The sequence below is a fragment of the Eleutherodactylus coqui genome, chromosome 8 (assembly GCF_035609145.1).
Source record: "Eleutherodactylus coqui strain aEleCoq1 chromosome 8, aEleCoq1.hap1, whole genome shotgun sequence".
NCBI classification, from domain to species: Eukaryota; Metazoa; Chordata; class Amphibia; order Anura; family Eleutherodactylidae; genus Eleutherodactylus; species Eleutherodactylus coqui.
Window position 1 is genome coordinate 33,328,559 of NC_089844.1, and position 22,354 is coordinate 33,350,912.

The window sequence follows — 22,354 nt, forward strand, 5'->3', positions numbered from 1 at the left end:
CTTCTGTATGGCTCATATTTAATGCACGATGTATATTACAAATATGGCCATACAGAAGTGTATAACCCCACTTGCTTTCGCGAGACAACCCCTTTAAATGTTGCGATAAACTGTCTATTTACATTCATGAAAGTATCTCTTGATTGTGGACTTTGACCTTTCAAGTCTTCTTCACTTGGCCAGATGTTGTGAGAGGGATATTCATGCTCTCCCGGGCCCGCTGGTGCTGCTGAACCCAATAGGGCTTAATTTCCTTTTCAGAATGTACCATGTTATTTAATTGACCACTTCTAAGGCTTCTGCTATCTCTAATACATGGGCATAACTATCACCGTAGCAGCCATAGCGGTTTATGGGGTCTATAGTGTCAAGGGGTTCCGGACACTTGACCTAGCACGGAATTAGATGAAAGAATGGAGGATGTACAGCACTTTTCATTGCCTGCTTCACTTCGACAGTCCTCCATCCTGAAATGTTCATCTTTCTGCAGCAGATGTCAAGTCAGTGCACAGAGGGAGGGGAAGAACAGATTACAGCTCATTGAAATCTATGGAGGAGGGGGGGGGGGAGGAGTTGCTGGTGGGTAACAGAAGTACAGAGAGACACATAGATGTGATTGCAGCATCTAGTAACTGATTTCTCTGACCCCAGTCCTATATTCACAGTTACATTGCTCAATTTTGCTGTGTAATGTCCTTCATGATGCTGCTTTCGAGAGAAGAGATCCTACCCCCCTATGTATACAACATATGACAGACATTATAGCAGCTAGTTTATACCTATCAGATCATGAAGGACTGACAATTAGAAATGAAGCCTAAGGCCACCTGCAGACAGGTGGAAATTCCGCAGCATTATAATACGCAATCCTATGCAGACGGTCGTGGTTTGTCTGCGCGAAATCCTGCGCAGCAAACAAACTGCGGCATGTTCTAATTCGGTGTGAGGCTCCGTGCCGGCTGTCCGGCACATGAAAGAGCCGGAGCTGTGGGAGCAGGTAAGTTCCGCGCTGCTCTCTGCAGGCGCTCGGGTCGGGCTCAGCCGGATCCGACCCGGCCGTCTGCAGGCGGCCTGACAAAGGGGAAAACAGCTAAAAAAATAGAGGCTACAAATTATATAAGAGCCAAAAAAAGCTTCTACTGCTCATATGGCAGCTTATTCTGAAAAGTCATTCTAAAGATTAGTTACACTTTAATGTAAGTAAATACATGACTTGGCATAACAAACTCAAAACAATCATAAACACTATTATATAAATACAAGTATGGCCTTACAACTAACAATGACTTGGTATCATGTTCCCGACATTGAAGGACTTGCCCAATACTATGCAAGTAATGCTTAATCCGTGTAAAAATCAGACATTTCTAATACACTTTGTCTAATTTCCTCACCATTTTAAGATCTCTGCTTGCTGTTTACTCCTTTCCTGCTCAGCATGATACATTTAGGCTGGTTTCACACGGGCAATCGCGATATCACCGTGAGAAAATCACGGCAGTATCGCAATTTTGCTCCTATGAAGTCTGAGCGTCAACGATGCTTTTTCTTGCAAAAACATTGCTGCCACTTGCGTTTTTCTTGCGTGTTTTTCGCACAATTTTCTCGCGAGAGACAATAGGACTTTAATATTAAAACACATAGCATTGCACTAAAATCACAAGTTCGTGCGTTCTGAGGCCATAAAATGAAGGCTCCATAGGGAAGCATAGGCGATTAAAAAAAAACCCCGCAAAGCGCAGAAAGATAGGACACGCATCTTTTTCCATGCGTGAAACCGGCGCAAATGTGAAGGAAACCATTGAAAAGCACGGGTTTAAAAAATCTGCGGTTTCACGCGCTTTTGCATTGCACAATTTTATCGCCCGTGTGAAACCGGCCTTACAGTGGTGGCATAAAGGGCAATCATCTCTTCCCACCCCATAACATAAATAATTTATGTAATGCTATAAGAGGATTAGCGATTCTGGCACGCAGTTCTTCATCACTGGCGTGTTGTAAGCCGATGTACATTAAATCATTGAATAAGAAACTGTCCAACTCTCTGATTTCTAATCATTCTCAATATATTTTATTTCTGTCATTGTATCATTTATGAAAACCTTTCTGACTTTGTCCTACTTCTATGCAGGGGCAGTTTGTTACAATGTATTAGTCTGAGGTCTTATTCACACGAGCTGAAGACCACAATACGCTTGTGAATGAGCCCTTAAGGCCCTTTTACATGTCAAGATAAATTAGTGGTGATGTAGCGATCGGTAAGGTTAATTAGGACACCAGTGGGATTTGAGCTGCTGCCCTTTTTTGCTAACAGGGATTGCCTAGATTGATATTTTAACACAATGTAGCTGTTTAACTGTTAACTAGAGATGAGCGAGCATACCCACTAAGGACAATTACTCGATCGAGCATTGTCCTTAGCGAGTACCTGCTCGCTCGGAAGAAAAGGTTCGGCTGCCGGCGCGGGTGACAGGTGAGTGGCGGCAGTGAGCAGGGGGAGAGAGGGAGAGAGATCTCCCCTCCATTCCTCCCTGCTCTCCCCCGTCGCCCCCTGCCGGCAACCGAATCTTTTCTTCCAAGCGGGTAGATACTTGCTAAGGGTAATGCTTGATCGAGTAATTGTCCTTAGCGAGTATGCTTGCTCATCACTACTATTAACCCTTTAGGGACCAGGCTGTTTTTGTACCTGAAGGACCAGACACTTTAAGGGATTCTGCCCATGCTGTAGTTTTACAGCCCTTTTTCCTTTAGCTACCAAAATTTTTTTGGCTGCAATTTTTCCCCCATGACATGTAGGGCTACTTTTTGAATGATCTTTTTCACTGACTTTTTTTGTTTTTTAGTTTAATTGGGGGTAAAAGAAAAAAAAAAGTTTTTAACATTAAGAGGGGTTTTTTTTAAGTAATAAATTTACGCTAAAATAAAGTATGGGAACGGGTTCCTCATTTTGTTTTGGACGTTTTGATATATAATAAATATGGTTTCAGATTGTAGAGCGCATACGGAGAAGGTTTTGGTTGGTGTTGGCTTTGAGTCATTTTCTTTCTTATGTATATACTAGCTCACATACCTGGCTTTGCCCAAGTTAATTTGGTACAGGTGTACATGTTGTTCACACAGAAAATTTTATAGTCGTGATTACTTCAGAGAAACCGAGGAACAAAATATGTATAGACATAGAGCGTTAGATTCTTCTCAGACTGCATGTACCAATGTCCCTCTGCAGAATATGCCACCCCTCCCACTTTTTATAAACACACACACACACACGCACACTAATGGGGTTAATGTGCGTGCAAGATTTGTGCGTCTCGCATCACGCAAAACTCACGTGATTTTCTCAACCATGTGAAGGCGACCTAAATATAATAAAATCATTAAAAAAAATAAAACTATTGTCCACCTATCAGTTCCTCCGAGGCTCAGGTGGCCCCCACTCATCTTGTTTACTTTGTTGCAGTGTTTATATGGCAGATATGCATGTGTCTGCTGCAGCCAGTTACTGAGCTCAGTGATCTCATGCCATATTATAGCACCATTGAATGATATATACTATAGGTAACTTAGCGCTCCCAGGTTTTCTAGGCACATGTTTGTATTTTTAATCCTTATGCCTCTTAGTATTTTAATGCAGGTCAAAACATGGCTGCATAGACAATCATCAGATGCGATGTCGCAGTGAAACATTGTAATCTTTGCATTGCGCAATACATGTGTGGCCCTAGCCCAAATAGGTGGACACCAAGAATGAGCCAAAAAAACACTAGACATCATTCATCAGGACTTTGAAGTTGTTGTCCGTCAATATGCCCTCATTCAGAGAAGGCTTTGTCAAGAGTGATGGGATATCCTATGACAAAAACATTTATTTGAAATGCAATATAAAAATATCAAAACCTAAGATCAGTGGTTCATGAGATTCTTTCCCATTTATAGTTTCCCAACCTTGGCATTTTTGCCCCAAGATTAGAACTTTCTAGAATCATAACCTCAGACAAATGTTGGAAAAGTTAAGCAGAAATTCCTTCTAAAGGACTACAAACTTGAAATAAGTCATTAAAGTTATCCCACATAATGCATTTATCTCCTTTCTACAGGATTGTGATAAATGTGTGATTTTTGAGGCACCCATCACTGGGACCCCCGCCGATCAGTAGAACTGGGTTCTACACCCCCATTCAAGATGAATGTGACTGAAGAGGTGGTAACACATGTGCACTGCTTTATTCCATCTTGTGGGACTGAGGTAGCTGAGCACTGTACTCAGCTATCACCGTCAGTCCTATAGAGATGCAATGGAGCAGCAGTGCACATGAGCGATCACTTCTCCATTCAAACAACTCGTCCAGGACCGGACTCAGAACCCACTCAGCAGGGGGTCTCAGTGGTGCATGATTATGGGTTTCAAGGAACATCATAGAAGTCATGAACATCCACTTCATTAGGTGTAACACAGTTTAGTTGTGCAGCATCTGATACAGCTTCATACTCCTATAATTGCATCATAAACACCAAACCTGCATAAAGGATACACTCCCTCCTCAAGTAGGACAGCAATGATACTTCAGGATCTGCACGCTTTGTAACTATCTAGAACAAGAAAATAGATAAAAGTTATTGAGAATGGGGTTATTCCATCTTGGGATTCACCCCGGTGCCATCCCGAAGTTATGGCAGCAGTGGCCACGCATTGGGGAGATGGGAATATCCCTTTAATAAAGTGGAGAAACGACCAGAGCTATACAGAAAATGTAGCACAGGAAGGCAGCTAAAGAGTGAAAAGCAATTCCGGATATATAAACGGCATATATAAGAGTTTATTCGCACATCACGGTTTTGTTGAGGTTTTTGCAATGATTTTTTTGAAATTGGGGCAAAAAAAATCATGATTTTTTTTTAACCCTGACAACTTGGAAAAAATCCATCCAAAATCATGATGTGAATAAAAGGACCATAATCAGCGTGTTGCACGCGAGTCTGCACATATTACTGTAATTTTTGAGCACATGTGGCTATTTAAGTCTAATAAGGTCCAGCTGTCTTATTTTTCCTACATTTTGCGCAGTGTCACACCATTACCCTGGCGTATTTTCACACCTGCCATAGACTTCTATGGCACTTTAGCGGCACAAAACGCAGAAAAGTATAGCAGGTCATATTTTCGTCTTATACATATTATGGTCTTAGATACATCTGCTGAGCAGACATATTCCACAGGATCTGTTTAGATACAGCAGCTGAGCAGATGTATCACACATGATCGGCTTAGATACATCCGCTGAGCTGCTGTATCTAAGCAAAACCTGTGTGATATGACTGCTGAGCAGATGTATTTAAGCAGATACTGTGTGATACATCTGCTCAGCTGATATATCACATAATCGGCTTAGATACATCTGCTCAGCAGACCTATCACCGGGATCTGCTTAGATACAGCGCTCAGACAACGTATCTAAGCCGATCATGTGTGATACGTCTGCTGAATCTACTTAGCCAACATATAACATCTACTTAGCTGGCATATCACATGACCGGCTTAGATACATCTGCTTGGCAAACGTATCACACAGGATCTACTTAGATACAGCAGCTCAGTAGACATATTCCACAGGATCTGTTTAGATACAGCAGCTCAGCAGACGTATCACACATGATCGGCTTAGATATGTCTGCTGAGCTGCTGTATCTAAACAGATCCTGTGAAATATGTCTGCTGAGCTGCTGTATCTAAGTAGATCCTGTGTGATACGTTTGCTGAGCAGATGTATCTAAGCCGGTCATGTGATATGTCAGCTGAGCAGATGTATCACACATGATTGGCTTAGATACATGTGCTCAGCAGACATATTCCACAGGATCTGCTTAGATACAACAGCTCAGCAGACGTATCTAAGCCGTTCATGTGTGATACGTCTGCTGAGCTGCTGTATCTAAGCAGATCTTGTGTAATACCCCTGCTGGGCAGATGTATCTAACACATGTATGCAGTGTTTTAACATGGTTAGTGAAAGGAAAGCATCATTATTATAACAGCCTCTCTCCCTGCTTGGCCGCACAGCTCCTTTAACTCAATATTGCCTAACTTTACCTGGGAGTCCAATTCTAAGTAAGCCTACAGACATTATGTAAATGTGATTTTATCGCTTCTCGAGTTCCCACAATTATGTTGCAATCATCGAGGTGTTAATTACAAGATTAGTTCAGTTTCCACATCCTAGAACACCAATATGTTCGGTCTATTTCTCAGTCTCTAGTAATCCATAAAGCAGCAGGATGTTCATCGCAGCTCCTCATAAAGTCCTTGTTCACCTTAAATTACTTTGTTTATTTAAATTTTAATCAAACTAATTTGTACAAACTAATGTCAGTATCTTTATGGAGAACAGGGTGGGGAGGGTGGAGCTCTGCCGCTCTGTTACTCCTAAGCTCCAATTTTCCATGATTCTCTTCAGAGAGGCTTAGATGTAAATGAGAATATTTAACTTAACTCTCAGTAAAGCCTATTATATGAAGCAGTATCCCATGAATCCGCACCATAGATCTTATGGGTGGTTATTTCTGTGCGGGAATTCGAAATCTGTCTCTTGGAAAAAAGAACTGACATGCCCATTCTTTATAACGAAAGTGCGTTGGGTTGTCGCCAATATAGTTTGCTTTATATGTTGGGATATTCAATCTGTATACAGTAAGCCCTTAAACTGCCCTCTAGTGGTGGCTGCAAGCATCAAGATTTATATCATTTATAAAGGATGCGCCATCTCCCCCAAAATGTAAAGCTGACAGCATAGTAACATAGTATGTAAGGCTGAATGAAGACAATGTCCATCTAGTTCAGCCTGTTTCAACCCCTAATTTATCCAGAAGGCGGCAAAAAAACAACCAAGAGGCAGAAGCCAATTAGCCCATTTCGGGGAAAATTCCTTCCCGACTCCCTAATGGCAACCAGAATAATCCCTGGATCAACTTTTGATAGTTCCTACCTGACTGTAAGACCCGGATCAACAACCCCGCTGGTCACCTAATGTCTATATCCTGTAATATCCTTCCGCTCTAGAAAGGCATCAAGTCCCCTCTTAAACTCCATCACCACGTCCTCAGGCAGAGAGTTCCACAGTCTTACTGCTTTTACAGTAAAGAACCCTCTTCTGTGTTGGTGATGAAACCTGCTTTCTTCTAGACATAGCAGATGCCCTCTTGTTACTGATGCAGTCCCATAACTGCAGAACATTTTTTTCTGCTACCATTTGAAAAAATACCCTAACTTGCATTTTTATATATTTTTTTGTCGCTGAATGTACTGCTTATACCCAGTCTACCTGCTTAGAATGAAGTAATTGTAGATGTGCCAGGTTTGAGAAGGTAAGGCACTTGTGAAGGACTTCTAGTCCCAGTTTAAGTATAGAATATAGTAGTCACACATTGACTTTGCTTGTTGTAATGTATTCTTATTATTACTATTTATTAACTAATGTTGCATTGCCTGTGGTTGTGAACACACAAGTGTCTTGCTAATTACACATAGTAAGGTGTGATATCAAGCAAAGTGAATGCCATCTGAGTGCTGCGATTACTTTATTAATTGGTCTTGTCTCCCATTTTTCCAAAGACACTTTTTTATTGACTTCAGAAATTCATTCTTTAATAGAAGAAATGGCTGAATCTTCCCAGTAGGTAAGTATAAGTACGCTTGCTGAATTCATTAAATGCATTACCACTGTGTCACGATTTAAGATTTCGGGGGCAAATCAAGTAAAATCAGTGCAAATTGCAAACGTTGACTGCTGGCATACAAGCAAAGTATACAGCAACCATCCCTTTACCAGTATGACTTTGTATAACATTATAGAAGTATGATATTTTATCTCCATCAAGGTGCAAGATGTAGGATGCCAAAGTATCCAAAGCGCATATGTGAATCCAATAGAAGAGAAATGTTATTGGGGTCTACCAATGAATATGAAGAATGATTATATTTAACAATTACATCCCTTCTAAGACATAGTAGACATTAATTTAAAAAAAACAGAGCAAAAGACATCACAGTAGAGAAAATGGCCAATGACTCATAGGAGTTTGATCATTCCTACCTTTTTCCCATTTACGTAGAAAATCAGCTCATCTGAGTCTGGGTCACACGACATGTCTGCAAGCCGGTGGAGCTCTACAAAGAAGTAGTCTGCCGCATCAGCAAGGTGTATTATAGATGACAAAGTGGCCTGGGGCTGGTAGAGAATTGTTCTTTCAGCTTGTTAACTCACCAAACAGGTCATCATATTTCAAGAACTAACAGGTATCAAGCTTCACCTTCTGCAGAACTTGATTTCATTGACAGTAACATTATGAGTGATGGTTTATTAAGTGGACACAGCGCATCACTGTAGTTTAAGATCTCGTAACGAGCGATGTAGTCTTTAACCCGATCATTTTTTGGTTGTACATTATCATGTTTTTGTCTCCATGTTCCAACAACTGTAACTTTAATTTTCTATCAACAGAGCTGTGAGAATGAGGGCTTGATTTTTATACAAGTTGTATTTTTATTGGCACCATCTAATGTACTATATAATATACTGGCTTACCTGTCGCGCGTTGCTGCGAAGACAGACATACATTTTTATATATCTAGATAACCAATCACAGCGCAGCTTTCATGTTACCTCAGTGGTATAATATATGACAACCAATCACAGCACAGCTTACATGTTACTTCAGCTTTATAATATTTAACACCCAATCACAGCGCAGCTTTCTGTTACGATCATGTGGGCAAACTAAGCACGGGGCCCACACGATCGTGACCAAAGGGACTCAATATGCATACAGGTTTCACACAACTGACCCTGTTCTGCAGAGAAGGATGGCCTGGCCCTACCTAAGCAGGGACATTGCCCCAATAAGGGCAGCCCAGCGGTCTTCGGATCTGGGCCCTAGCTAATCCTAGGAGCCACGCACCATCCAGGATACATACACATGCCACATAACAGGGACTGTACAACAGGATACACAGCATACAAAATGCAACCACTAGTAACACATGATAAGCTGAATATAAATACCAGGTATTAGTTGACATGTTGTACAATATGTGGAAGCTAGCGGGCCACTTCACATCTCCTGGTTATACTGCTAGTCCCTACACTAACCAGGAGTCCAGCAGAACCGGACACCGTTCACACAACACGCTGCGACAGGACACAGATCGCAGGTCATACAGCAAGCTAACACCAAACTGACAGAATTTAAACGTACAAAGGGACATGAACCAGGTCACACTGCAAACTTTACCAGACAAGGATTCACTCCTGCTCACCTTGAACTCTAGACACAGACTGACCAAGAGCTGGGTTTATATGTGAGCACAGACCCAGGAGATTGGCTGGCAGGAAGAACCACACCCAGCCAGCTCAATCAATTAACCCTCCACCTCCTGTGGAGCTGTGCTGCTAGGAAACCTAGAACTACAGATCCCAGCAGCACACGTAACACTTTCATGTTACCTCAGCAGTATAATATATAACAACCAATGACAGCGCAGCTTTCATGTTACCTCAGTGGTATAATAAATAACAACCAATCGCAGCGCAGCCCACATGTTACCTCAGCTTTATAATATATAACAACCAATCACAGTGCAGCTTTCATGTTACCTCAGCAGTAAGAGAAATAACAACCAATCACAGCACAACTTTTATTCTGCCTCAGCAATATAAAAAATAGCAACCAATCACAGCGCAGCATTAATTTTACCTCAGCGGTATGATATATAGCAACCAATCACAGCACAGCTTTCATGTAACCTCAGTAGTATAAGAAGTAGCAACCAATCAGAGCACAGCTTTCTTGTTGCCTCAGCAGTATAATATATAACAACCAATCACAGCACAGCTTTCATGTTACCTCAGCAGTATAAGAAATAGCAACCAATCACAGCACAGCTTTCATTTTACCTCAGCATTCTCAATATCCAGCAATTGTCTTGCGAAACGTTTGGTGGATGCATCATTTTGTAGTTGAACACGCATCCCGTTGCTCGTAATGCCTTTTGCTTTCATGCTTGAGATGGAAATCAAACGATCTTTGTCTGGAGGGCATAACTGTCGACGATGCTCGCACGCGCCACCTATCGTAGGATAGATGTACTATGCCAGTAATCTTACCAGGAGTGTACTCAACAACTTCCCAAAGTTTCATGGTGATTGGATGAATGGTGTAGTACTGCATAAAGGACAGACATATATTCATTTTTATATATATAGATGACATCAGGAAGTGAGAGAATTAGATTCCGTACGTAAAATTTGGACGCTAATTCTTTGGCGCTTAGAATTGAATAATCAAGTTGGGACCCATTAACTGTTCCTATTTATGACATAATCAACGCTCATGCCAAATTTCAAGTTTCTATGACATTGAGAAGTGAGAGAATTAGATTCCGTACGTAAAATTTGGACGCTAATTCTTTGGCGCTTAGAATTGAATAATCGAGTTGAGACCCATTAACTTTTCCTATTTGACATAATCAATGCTAGTGCCAAATTACATCGGGAAGTGAGAGAATTAGATTCCGTACGTAAAATTTGGACGCTAATCCTTTGGCGCTTAGAATTGAATAATCGAGTTGGGACTCATTAACTTTTCCTATTTATGACATAATCAATGCCCGTGCCAAATTTCAAGTTTCTATGACATTGGGAAGTGAAAAAATTAGATTGCGTACGTAAAATTTGGACGTTAATTCTTTGGCGCTTAGAATTGAATAATCAAGTTGGGACCCATTAACTTTTCCTATTTATGACATAATCAATGCTCGTGCCAAATTTCAAGTTTCTATGACATCGGCAAGTGAGAAAATTAGATTCCGTACGTAAAATTTGGACGCTAATTCTTTTGCGCATAGAATTGAATAATCGAGTTGGGACCCATTAGCTTTCCCTATTTATGACATAATCAATGCTCATGCCAAATTTCATGTTTCTACGACATTAGTGGCAATGATGGAAATCGAACGATCTACGTAGGGGGCGGGGGGGTAACTGTCGACGACGCTCGCACGCACGCCATTTATCGTAGGATAGTTGTACTATGCCAGTAATCTTCCCAGGAGTGTACTCAACAACTTCCCAAAGTTTCATGGTGATCGGATGAATGGTGTAGTAGCGCATAAAGGACAAACAGATAGACAGACAGACAGACACACAGACACACAGACACGCATACATTCAATTTTATATATATAGATAACACTGAAAAATGGCTAAGTGGGATGACATGGAAAAAATGCAATTCCACTGTTTTCTTTTGAAGGGAGGAAGTATTAGTTCAGTCTAATTAGACAAAAAAAGGGCTTGACCTTGTAAAAGGTCATGTAGTTCACATTTTTTTTATATGTTGTTAGGACCTAATCCAATATTAGAAACCAAGTTTGCAGCTTTGAAAGACCTGTGCGAGCTACGTAATACCCAAAAAGCAGCGAAATTTTCACAATTTTTTCACTTTTTGCTCAATATCTCCTAAAGTACACAGAAAAAGTTATACATACCCCTTTAACCCCTTAATGATGCAGCCCTTTTTCTTTTTCCATTTTCGTTTTTTCCTCCCCCCATTGAAAAAATCATAACTCCTTTATTTATCCATCAACGTCGCTGTATGAGGGCTTGTTTTTTGCGGGACGAGTTGTATTTTTCAATGGTGCTATTTAAAGTACCATATAATGTACTGAAAAACTTTTAAAAATTTCTAAGTGGAGTAAAATGAAAAAAAACCCCGACATTTCATCATCTTCTAGTGCATCTTGTTTCTACGGCGCACAAACGGCAACAAAAATGACATGATAACTTTATTCTATGGGTCGGTAAGATTACTACGATACCAAACTTGTATAGTTTTTTTTTTTACTATACCCTTTTTTTTTTTTCAAAGACATTTAATTTTTTTCAATAATTTTCTGCGGTCATTTTGTGCGCACAATAACTTTTTTATTTTTCTGTTGACGTAGTTTAGTAAGGGCTCATTTTTTGCAGGATGTCCTGTAGTTTCTGATAGTACCAATTTGGAATACATATGACTTTTTGATCGCTTTTTATTGCGTTTTTTCTGGGAGACAGGATAACTAAAAAAGTGCCTTTCTGGTGTTCTTTATTTTTTTTTCGTACGACGTTGACCGTGCGGGAAAAATAATGCACTACTTTGATAGTTCGGACTTTTACGGACACGGCGATACCAAATACATATTTTTAATTTATTAGTTTTTTTAATAATAGATATTGCAAAAAGGGGGCGATTTAAACTTTTACAATTACAATTAAGAAAAACTTTATTGATTTTTTTTTACATTACTTTGAAGTCCCCCTGGGGGACTTTAAGATGATTTGATCGCTCCTGCAGTATGACGTAATGCTATAGCATTACGTCATACTGCTTTTTGACAGGCAGTCTATCAAGCCACCCCACGGGGATGGCTTGATAGGCAGTCTGTTAAGGCAGCCCTGGGGCCTTTCATTAGGCCCCCGGCTGCCATGACACCTGCACGGCTCCCCAGATCTCACCGCAGGGGGGCCGTGCAGGACCCCCGAACATCGTTCGGAGGATTTAAATGCCGCCGTCAGAATTGACAGCGGCATTTAAATGGTTTATAGCTGTGATTGGCTGCTCGCGGCTATTGCCCACGGGTGTCAGCTGTTATCGCCTGCACTATATGAAGAGAGGTTACCACGCAACCTCTCTTCATACATACCCCGACGCTCCATGGCGTACCCGTACGTCATTGGTCGTGAAGGGGTTAAAGTAGATTAAACTTGCTAGCTCCGTATGTTCAGTACTTTCCGAGATACAGCTCTTCAAAAATTGGGCATTTGTTCCAAAAAGTGATACATTTTCGTTTTAGTCATGTATCTTGTCAAATCTAGTAAAAAATACTCATCCAACGAGGGCAGTCATAGTTAAGGAATTTGAAATACACTTATTTAGCTTTATTTTATGTGTGGTGAGGATGAACAATATATCAGGCTGCAGCAAAAACTGCCCTATCCACGATGGAATGACGTCCAAAAAGTTGAGAAATTGGGTGTGAGGGCAACAGTTCTAGAAGCAGCTGAACGCCGAAGTGATGAATGGGGAAAGAAGATTATACAGCGCCTCACAACTGAAAATGACTTTATGACCAGTGTTATAAAGGGTTGTTCAGTAAGCTGTCAATGACAGGCAGAAAACAGGGTATCGACTGGTGAATGATGTAGATGGCGCCATGGAGTGTATCTACTCATACCTCTGGGAAAACAGTGACGAATGTCAGTTCTCGTTAGATGAGCTATTGAAACAGGTTAAAGGGTATTACTTTCTTGATAAAAGAACTGTGAAAAGTCACCTCAACAGACATTTTGGTGACAACATCATAATATCAGAGCTTGGCTCCTGCAAAGGGGCACTTGTGTGTTCCAAAAGCATTGGTCACAAAATTCTCTATGATAAGTGGTACGAGGAGAGAACGTGTGATGTCAGGCAAGAGCGGTTAAGAGTGGTGAAGACAGCAACTGAGATAATCTTGGAAGATCTCCACTGACAAGTCTATGACACCAAAGAGTATCCTCCATCTGATGGTTTCTTGATTCAGTCATCCCTGGGTCTGAAGAGCTGTTTTTTTGAAATCATTGTTCTAAAACACAAGCGCTGCCTTTTCGATAATTGGAGAAAAAAAACTGCAGCTTTTTCACACATTCTTATATCAGCTGTGAGATCACGATCTTTCATTTCCTCATTTATCACAGGAGTTGGTACCTATTTATACAGAAAATGTGGTTCTAAACATCTAGTTGGTAAGTTCTCACTCAGCTTTAGGATTTTCATGCAGTTATAAGGAGGTATTATAGCAGCTTGAAAGTTCTGCAATCATGCAGGATTAATCCTCACCAGCTATCGAAAAAGGGGGTTTGATGCAGTTTGTCTTCATTGAACCTTATGTTTACCGAACGACGTGAGGAGCCTTCTCCTGCTTAAGAGGAAGATTTCTGGAAGCCAGGGCCGTCAAAACAGATTAAATTATAATGAGAAATATTGTTTTTTTGACATGTAAATATTCATGTTCTATTTTACCCCTTCTTTCTTGAAATTACATTACTACGTGAAATGTTTTCATTGATTTTTCCCCAAATCAATTTTTCCAGGTTTTTGGTTATATGCTTTTTTTGAGAGAACCATTGGCCATATGGGTGCCCGTCGGAGCTCAAATTAAAGCAAAATAAATGTATTTCAAATTCATTAACTATGACCGTCCTTGTTGGATTTTTTGCTATATTTGACAAGATGCATGACTTAAATGAAAATGTTTCACTTTTTGGAAGAAATGCCCAATTTTTGAAGAGCTGTATCTCGGAAAGCACTGGACGTATGGAGCTAGGGAAGGGCTCAATTTTCAGCAATCTACTTTAAATGGGTATGTATAACTTTTTCTGTCAAACACATACTTTAGGAGATATTGAGCAACAAGTGAAAAAATTGCAAAAATGTCGCTGTTTTTTGGGTATTACGTAGCTCTCACAGGTCTTTCAAAGCTGCAGACTTGGTTTCTTACTATTGGCTTAGGTCCTTACAACATATTAAAAGAATTTAACTACATGACCTTTTGCAAGGTCGGATGTATAAATTAACTGGGCTATATGGCATTCCCCATGTGGTAAAAATGAGAAGTCACAGGGAACCTGTCATGAACTACTGTATGAGCACCGTAAACTAAGATACGGTGCTTATTGCTAAAGTGACATGGAGTCCAGAGAGCAGGGTCACATACTCACCGGTCCCCTGTTCCTGCTCTGTCCCAAGGCAAAGTCAGTGAACACACAGCCAGCTTGACTCTTTAAAAAACTGTGCACACACTCCCATGGATTGCTAGGGAACACTGTAGGAACACGGAACCAGTGAGTATGTGACCCAGCTCCTTGGACTCCATGTCACTTACACGATAACCCCCATTACTTAGTTCATGGTGCTTATGCTCAATGAGAATGCAGTTACTCAAGAAGAGCGATGCTTGCTTGAGTAACTGCCTTATCCAAGCGTGCTCGCTCAGCTCTATTTGGCACATATTTGCATACATGTTTGTGTGTGCATGCTTGCATATATGTTTGTGTGTGCATGTTTGCATATGCCCATGTTTGCATGTATGTTTGTGTGTGTGCGTGCATATATGCACAAATTTCTGTGTTCCTTTTGGGAAGTTCTGTTATTAGTTGCATAGCTTTGGAATACTAATAGTTGTTTTATTTATTTTTTTTGCTTCTCACCTCTGTTGTAGTGGAGAAAATCAAGCGGAAATAGAGAAGTGCCAGGCATAGGCGTAGCATCAGGGGTTGCTGGGGTCGCCATGGCGACCCGGCCCCTGCGCTCAGGGGGCCCCAAGGCCGCCCTCCGCTATACCCACATGCACATTTAGTGCATTAATGGCTGACCGTTCTGTCTGCAGCAAGATTCCCATCATGCGGCAGCCAGAACGGCCAGCTTGAGAGCAAGGCTCGGCAGAGCAGGGAGGAGGAGGGAGGAACTCAAATGGGCCGGCAGGGGAGGAGGGAGGAAGTCACATGGGACGGCAGGGCACAGTGATCATGTGATCATGTGCTGCCCCCTGCTTCCTGCTGAACCGGAAGCTCCGGAGTTTGCCTCTCCTGCTGCTGTCACATGGAGGAGAAGTGGACCGTACCCTGGGGTAAGTGTATCTGTCTGTCTCCCTCCTTCATCTATCTATCTATCTCATATCTATCTATATACTATCTATCCCATATCTATCTATATACTATCTATCTAGATAGATAGATATACTATCTATCTGCTATCTATATACTATCTATCTATCTACTATCTCTATCTGCTATCCATATACTATCTCTATCTATCTGCTATCTATATGCTATTGTTGGGGGTCCTTTCAAAAGAGACCAGATGCTAATGTTGCCTAGGTCCAAATTAGTATAAGCAATCAACGAGCGCTCGGAGAAGACACGCTGACAACACAGAGTGTGATCAAAATGGCTTCTAGTTTATTGAAACAAAAACATTGGATTATATAGACCATAGACCACTGCCCAGGCAGGAAGGACTTTATCTTGTGGTCAGCAAATAATTGCAAGGATACATTCCTTCTTAATGAACTATTGTAAAGCAAAAAGGAGACTTAGAGACAGTACATCTTGTTAGTTTAGAACACAGGATGTTCTTGTTCACTAGATAAGAGAGACCTTGAACAGCTTCAGAGAAGTCCATTCTCAACCACCTGTTTCCCTAACCAGAACACATTTTGTATTTAAACTATTTATTCGATTTTGATAGCCTAGCAACTAAATTAACCCCCTACATATCCCCATTCTGGACATAGGGTCCACCATCATGCGAGGCACTCCACCCGAGTGGTGCCGGCTCCTGCCTGATTCCCTAAAGTCATGTGGTGGTCCCAAAGTCCATCTGGGTTAGAGTTTAGCAAAAGCCTTTTCACTACATTTGTTAACACATGAGATTACAATTTTTACAGCTATATATATGCATAATAAGATCATCACAATTTGTAATATACTCTGTAGAATCCCCATGAACCAACCTCCTAAACCAGAAAACCAATTGGCAGGGTTCAAGGAACTAAATGTGTTACCCCACCAGCTATCTCTGGTTTCTGAGTTTTCATTTGTCCATGCAAACAGTTCTTTCGACGGAACAGGAACAGCCAAGAAAGGAAAACTAGGAAAACTAGTGGCACCAGGTGTGTGTACAAGTCCAACAGTCTTTCACCTGTGAGGTGTTCAGTCCATCCACCAGTATTTGGTGGTGTCTAACAAAGTGGTTCTGGGCATTGTCTTTTTGCACCCTCTCATAAGGGCGAAGCATGGAGTGAGGAGTCCAAAAGTCCATCAATAAACAAAATGTCCTTAGTGAGGAGTCCAAAAGTCCATCAATAGACAAAATGTCCTTAGTGAGGAGTCCAAAAGTCCATCAATAGACAAAATGTCCTTCATTTTTCTTCTCATTGGGGGGGCAAAGTAGGGCGTGAAAAGTCCCATTAGTCTCAAGACAAGCAACAGTTCCTTCAACTTTACTGAAGTAGGTGTGGTCAGCAGGACTTGATAGGGCCCCTTGAATCTGGGCCCTAGGGATTTCCGGACACGCCTCTTTACGACCACCCAGTCTCCAAGTTGTAGGGAGTGAGATCCCCCTAGGTTGTCTGGGTCTGGAATGGGAGAAAAAGACTAGATTCTGGGTTACTGTTAGTTGGTCACACAGGTGCTTTACATGTCCGGCTACTATGTCATAGCCCTGCTGTAGGGCCTGTGGATGATACAGCCCCAATCTTGGCATAGAGCCAAACAACACTTCTTTTAACTTAAGCGTACCATTTAGTCTTTTAAAGGGGTTGTCCCGTGGCAGCAAGTGGGTCTATACACTTCTGTATGGCCATATTAATGCACTTTGTAATGTACATTGTGCATTAATTATGAGCCATACAGAAGTTATAAGAAGTTTTTCACTTACCTGCTCCGTTGCTAGCGTCCTCGTTTCCATGGAGCCCGTCTAATTTTCGGCGTCTAATGGCCAAATTAGACGCGCTTGCGCAGTCCGGGTCTTCTTCTTTTCTCAATGGGGCCGCTCGTGCAGGATGCCGGCTCCGTGTAGCTCCGCCCTGTCACGTGCCAATTCCAGCCAATCAGGAGGCTGGAATCGGCAATGGACCGCACAGAAGCCCTGCGGTCCACCGAGGGAGAAGATCCCGGCGGCCATCTTCAACAGGTAAGTAAGAAGTCACCGGAGCGCGGGGATTCAGGTAAGCGCTGTGCGGTGTTCTTTTTTAACCCCTGCATCGGGGTTGTCTCGCGCCGAACGGGGGGGGGGGGGGGGGGGTTGAAAAAAAACCAATACGTTTCGGCGCAGGACAACCCCTTTAACTTTGCCTAAACTCTGCGGGTGGTATGGGGTGTGAAACGCTTGTTCCACTCCAAGGGCTGACATCACCTCTCGCATCACTTTACCTGTAAAATGTGTACCTCTGTCACTCTCAATTGTCTCTAGTACCCCGTCTCTGCGGATTACCTCATTCATGAGCTTCTGTGCGGTTATCTGCTTATTTACTTTGGTAACAGGGTAGGTCTCAATCCTGAAAAGAAATCAACAACAACAAGCACATATTCATGCTTCCCAACAAGTGGGAGCTGAGTGTAGCCAATTTGCAATCCCTGAAATGGGTAGAGTGGTCTAGGCAAGTGTTATGTGGCAAATTTACTTCTGCCCTGTTGCTTACGGCAAAGATCATGCAAAATTGGACAGATGATGATGCAGCAGCTACAGAAAACCCAGAAGCCACCCGTCCTCGTTCAAGCGTCGACATCATTGCTGCTTTGAGAGGTGCGTCTTTCCGTGCATCAGCTGGGCCATCATGGGGCACAGGGACCGTGGTGGGCAAGTGCTGTTGACTGTTCGCCATACGTCATCCCATTTCTGCTGCTCCCATATTTAGTCCATTTGTCTTTTCTTCCTTGCTGGCTTGTAACTGTAAAGTCTTTAGCATATCAAAGTCCAAAGTTTTTCTCAAAGTCCAAAGTTTAGTCAAAGTCCAAAGTTATTGTTAAATTCTTCTTTTCTTCTTTTCTTCCATGGCTTGAGGGCCGCTGCCTTTGCTGTGTGGTCTGTGATGGCGTTGCCTCTTGTCTCTCTAGTGTAGGAATTGGTGTGAGCTTTCCACTTTGTCAGGTAGAAGTAAGTAGGGCCTCCGTGAGACTCTGTACCGCTGCATCATTCTTAATTGGCTGTCCTACTGAGGTAAAAGAAAACTGTCTGGCCTTCAATGTTGGGCCGTAATCATGAGCTATGCCAAATGCATACCGGGAGTCAGTGTAAATGTTTGCCGTCTTACCTTCTACCACTCTACACGCTTCAGTGAGGGCCTGCAATTCCGCTTCTTGTCCTGAGACATGCGGAGGCATTCTGCTTTTAGGACATCTTGTTGTGTGACCACTGCAAAACCTGTTACAAACCTTCCCTCGTCATTTAGGTATCTATATCCATCCACAAACAGCTCAAACTGGGGGTTCTGCAGGGGCTTGTCTGTGACATGCGCAAACCCAGCCGTTTCCTGGGCCATGAGGGCCACACAGTCATGCTGGTTTCCGATGTCAAATGCCTCCTGTTCGTCAGTCAGGGAGTTGTAAAACAACTGATCCCGTGTACTTACTCCCCCATTTTGAATCTACGTCACCTAATGGAAGTAAGGTGGCTGGATTCAAGGTGGTGCACCTTTGGCTTGAGATGTTCGAGGAGGAATGCACTGTGAGTTTCACTGTATCTGTCTGGCGAAAGACAGATGTCTACGGCTTACCTGAGTCAGGATACCATGTATATCATGTGGAGTGTAGATCACCATGGTGTGATCTAGGACAACGTCAGAACTTTTGTCCAGTAGTGCCTGGACTGCTAGAACCGCTCGGACGCATGATAGAGACCCTCTAGCCACCGCGTCAAGATGGGCACTGTAGTATGCTACAGGTCGCTTTTTGTCACCATGCATTTGTGTCAGTACAGTGGTGGCATGTCCCGCCATCTCAGTGACGTACATCTGGAAAGGTTTGTCATAGTCTGGCAGCTCCAGTGCGGGTGCATTGGTTGTCTGTACTTTCCCCCGCAGGGTCAGGGCAAATGGCCGTGAACCCAAACAGTCATACAGAGACTGCATGGTCATGGAGGCAGAGCGTGTCCACGGCCGCCAGTATGAGTCCAGTCCCAAAAAGGTACGCAACTGAGCATGGGAGGTGGGAAGTTGCATGTCACTTACCACCTTCGTGCGTTCCGGCGTCAGGTGTCTAGTACCTGGACCTAGGCAGTGGCCTAGGAACACTACGTGAGATTTGCAGAACTGAAATTTGTCTTGCTAGCTTTGCAGCCATTCTACTCTGATGGAGGAAACACAAAAGGCTTAGTGATGCATTGAGGCAACTATTTGGGTCAGGAGCACACAAAAGTAAGTCATCAACATATTACAAGAGGGCGGTGCCCTCGGGAATTGTCCAGGCGTCTAATACCAGCTTCATGCATCTGATGAACTGGTTTTGGGCTATTCTGTGCCCCTTATGGCAGCACTGTCCAACAGTACTGCTTTCCTCTGAAAATAAATGTAAACGATTACTGACAGTCTGGCTGGCCCTTTAAACTCTTTCTGTTAATGGGGAACAAAAGGGGTATTGGCTGGGAAGACACATTCCTTAAGGGCTTTAAGTTAACATAAAGAAGAGACAGTGTCTGCAATTGCATCTTCCTGGACATGTACCAGGGGGTACTGACGGACCAAGGGGCTAAGAGCTTGTTCCTCTGCGTGCGTAAGAGTGAGGACAGGGAGAGGTGTCGCTTGGTCTGCTGCCGTCCAACAGAGGGTCGGGTGACTTTCAGACCCGGGGTGTATACGAGCCTCACCAGACGGGTGAAGTTTGATACAACATCCCAAGGGTCCCATCACATCAGTTCCCAATATGCTTTCAGGACCTTCCATCACAAGGAAGCGCGTGAGACATCGTGGCCCTTTAAACATTACCTCAAGCGGTTCAGTTTCTGCCAGCTGAATTGGCACTTCTGAAACCCCTTGCACCAATTACTGCTAGACAATCAGGCTGGTATTCTATTTCAAATAGATCATAACTAGAGATGAGCGAACGTACTCGTCCGAGCTTGATATTCGTGCGAATATTAGGGTGTTCGGGATGCTCGTTACTCGTAACGAGCACCACGCGGTGTTCCGGTTACTTTCAGTTTCCTCTCTGAGTCGTTAGCGCGCTTTTCTGGCCAATTGAAAGACAGGGAAGGCATTACAACTTCCCCCTGTGACGTTCAAGCCCTATACCACCCCCCTGCTGTGAGTGGCTGGGGCGATCAGATGTCACCCGAGTATAAAAATCGGCCCCTCCCGCGGCTCGCCACACATGCCTTGTGACTTAGCTGAGGGAAAGTGCTGCTGCTGGTGCTGCTGTAGGGAGAGCGTTAGGAGTCAGTGTAGGCTTCAAGAACCCCAACGGCCCTTCTCAGGGCCACATCTACTAGTGTGCAGTACTGTGTTAGCACAGTATTTTTTATTTTTTTTGTCCAAAATTGGATCTGCAGAGCATTGCGCCCAGCAATAGGGACAGAAGTGGGGGTTAGGCAGGGAGAGTGTTAGGAGTTAGTGTAGGCTTCAAGAACCCCAACGGTCCTTTCTAGGGCCACTTCTATCCGTGTGCAGCACTGTCGGGGCTGCTGTTAGCAGTGTTGCATTTTTTTTTTTTTTTTCTCAAAACCGGCTGTGCAGAGCATTGCACCCGGCATTAATACTACAGGGATAGAATTGTGTAGGCAGGGCCAGAAGACATTTATTATTCATTGAATACACGCAGTGGGGTCTTCCCTTTGCTAAAAAGGAAAAAAATTATATTTGGCCTGCCTGTGTCAGTCCTAAGGTCTCCGTGTACGTGTGTGCTGCGTGTACAACGTACAAAAATCAGACGCAACCAGCTACGCTTTACTGCAGCCTAGCGCCATTGTCTTTCCTGACTGGCAAATACCTGCTCTGCTAGAGTTAATAACTCTGCTACACTATAGTTGTGTGACACTTTTTGAGGGCCACACCACAGATATTAAACTTCTTGTTCATTGAATATACGCAGTGGGGTCTTCCCTGAGCTAAAAAGGAAAAAAATTATATTTTGCCTGCCTGTGTCAGTCCTAAGGTCTCCGTGTACGTGTGTGCTGCGTGTACAACGTACAAAAATCAGACGCAACCAGCTACGCTTTACTGCAGCCTAGCGCCATTGTCTTTCCTGACTGGCAAATACCTGCTCTGCTAGAGTTAATAACTCTGCTACACTATAGTTGTGTGACACTTTTTGAGGGCCACACCACAGATATTAAACTTCTTGTTCATTGAATATACGCAGTGGGGTCTTCCCTTTGCTAAAAAGGAAAAAAATTATATTTTGCCTGCCTGTGTCAGTCCTAAGGTCTCCGTGTACGTGTGTGCTGCGTGTACAACATACAAAAATCAGACGCAACCAGCTACGCTTTACTGCAGCCTAGCGCCATTGTCTTTCCTGACTGGCAAATACCTGCTCTGCTAGAGTTAATAACTCTGCTACACTATAGTTGTGTGACACTTTTTGAGGGCCACACCACAGATATTAAACTTCTTGTTCATTGAATATACGCAGTGGGGTCTTCCCTTTGCAAAAAAGCGAAAACATTATATTTGGCTTGCAGGCTTGCGCCAATTTATTTCCTGCCTGGGAAATCAAATCACTGGTAATACAGCATGCTGAGGGGTAGGGCTAAGCCTAGAGGACGTGGACGTGGACGTGGCCGAGGACGCGGAGGG

At 42.9% G+C, this 22,354-nt stretch overlaps 1 protein-coding gene and 1 long non-coding RNA gene across 2 annotated transcripts in view; one reads left to right on the forward strand and one right to left on the reverse strand.

Annotated features, from left to right (window-relative positions):
• LOC136576285 (aldehyde oxidase 1-like) overlaps positions 1–8,222 on the reverse strand; it is a 149,970-nt gene extending 141,748 nt beyond the window's left edge. Inside the window, exons 1-2 of the mRNA XM_066575462.1 lie at positions 8,088–8,222; positions 4,533–4,590 (exon numbers count right to left, since the gene is read on the reverse strand). Of these exons, the coding sequence (XP_066431559.1) occupies positions 4,533–4,590; positions 8,088–8,141 (112 nt within the window). The 5' untranslated portion in view covers positions 8,142–8,222. The remainder of the gene's footprint in view (positions 1–4,532; positions 4,591–8,087) is intronic.
• The window catches only part of LOC136576286 (uncharacterized), a 64,660-nt gene that overhangs the window by 29,611 nt on the left and 12,695 nt on the right, over positions 1–22,354 (forward strand). Inside the window, exon 2 of the long non-coding RNA XR_010786334.1 lies at positions 7,607–7,671. This is a non-coding gene — a long non-coding RNA (uncharacterized lncRNA). The remainder of the gene's footprint in view (positions 1–7,606; positions 7,672–22,354) is intronic.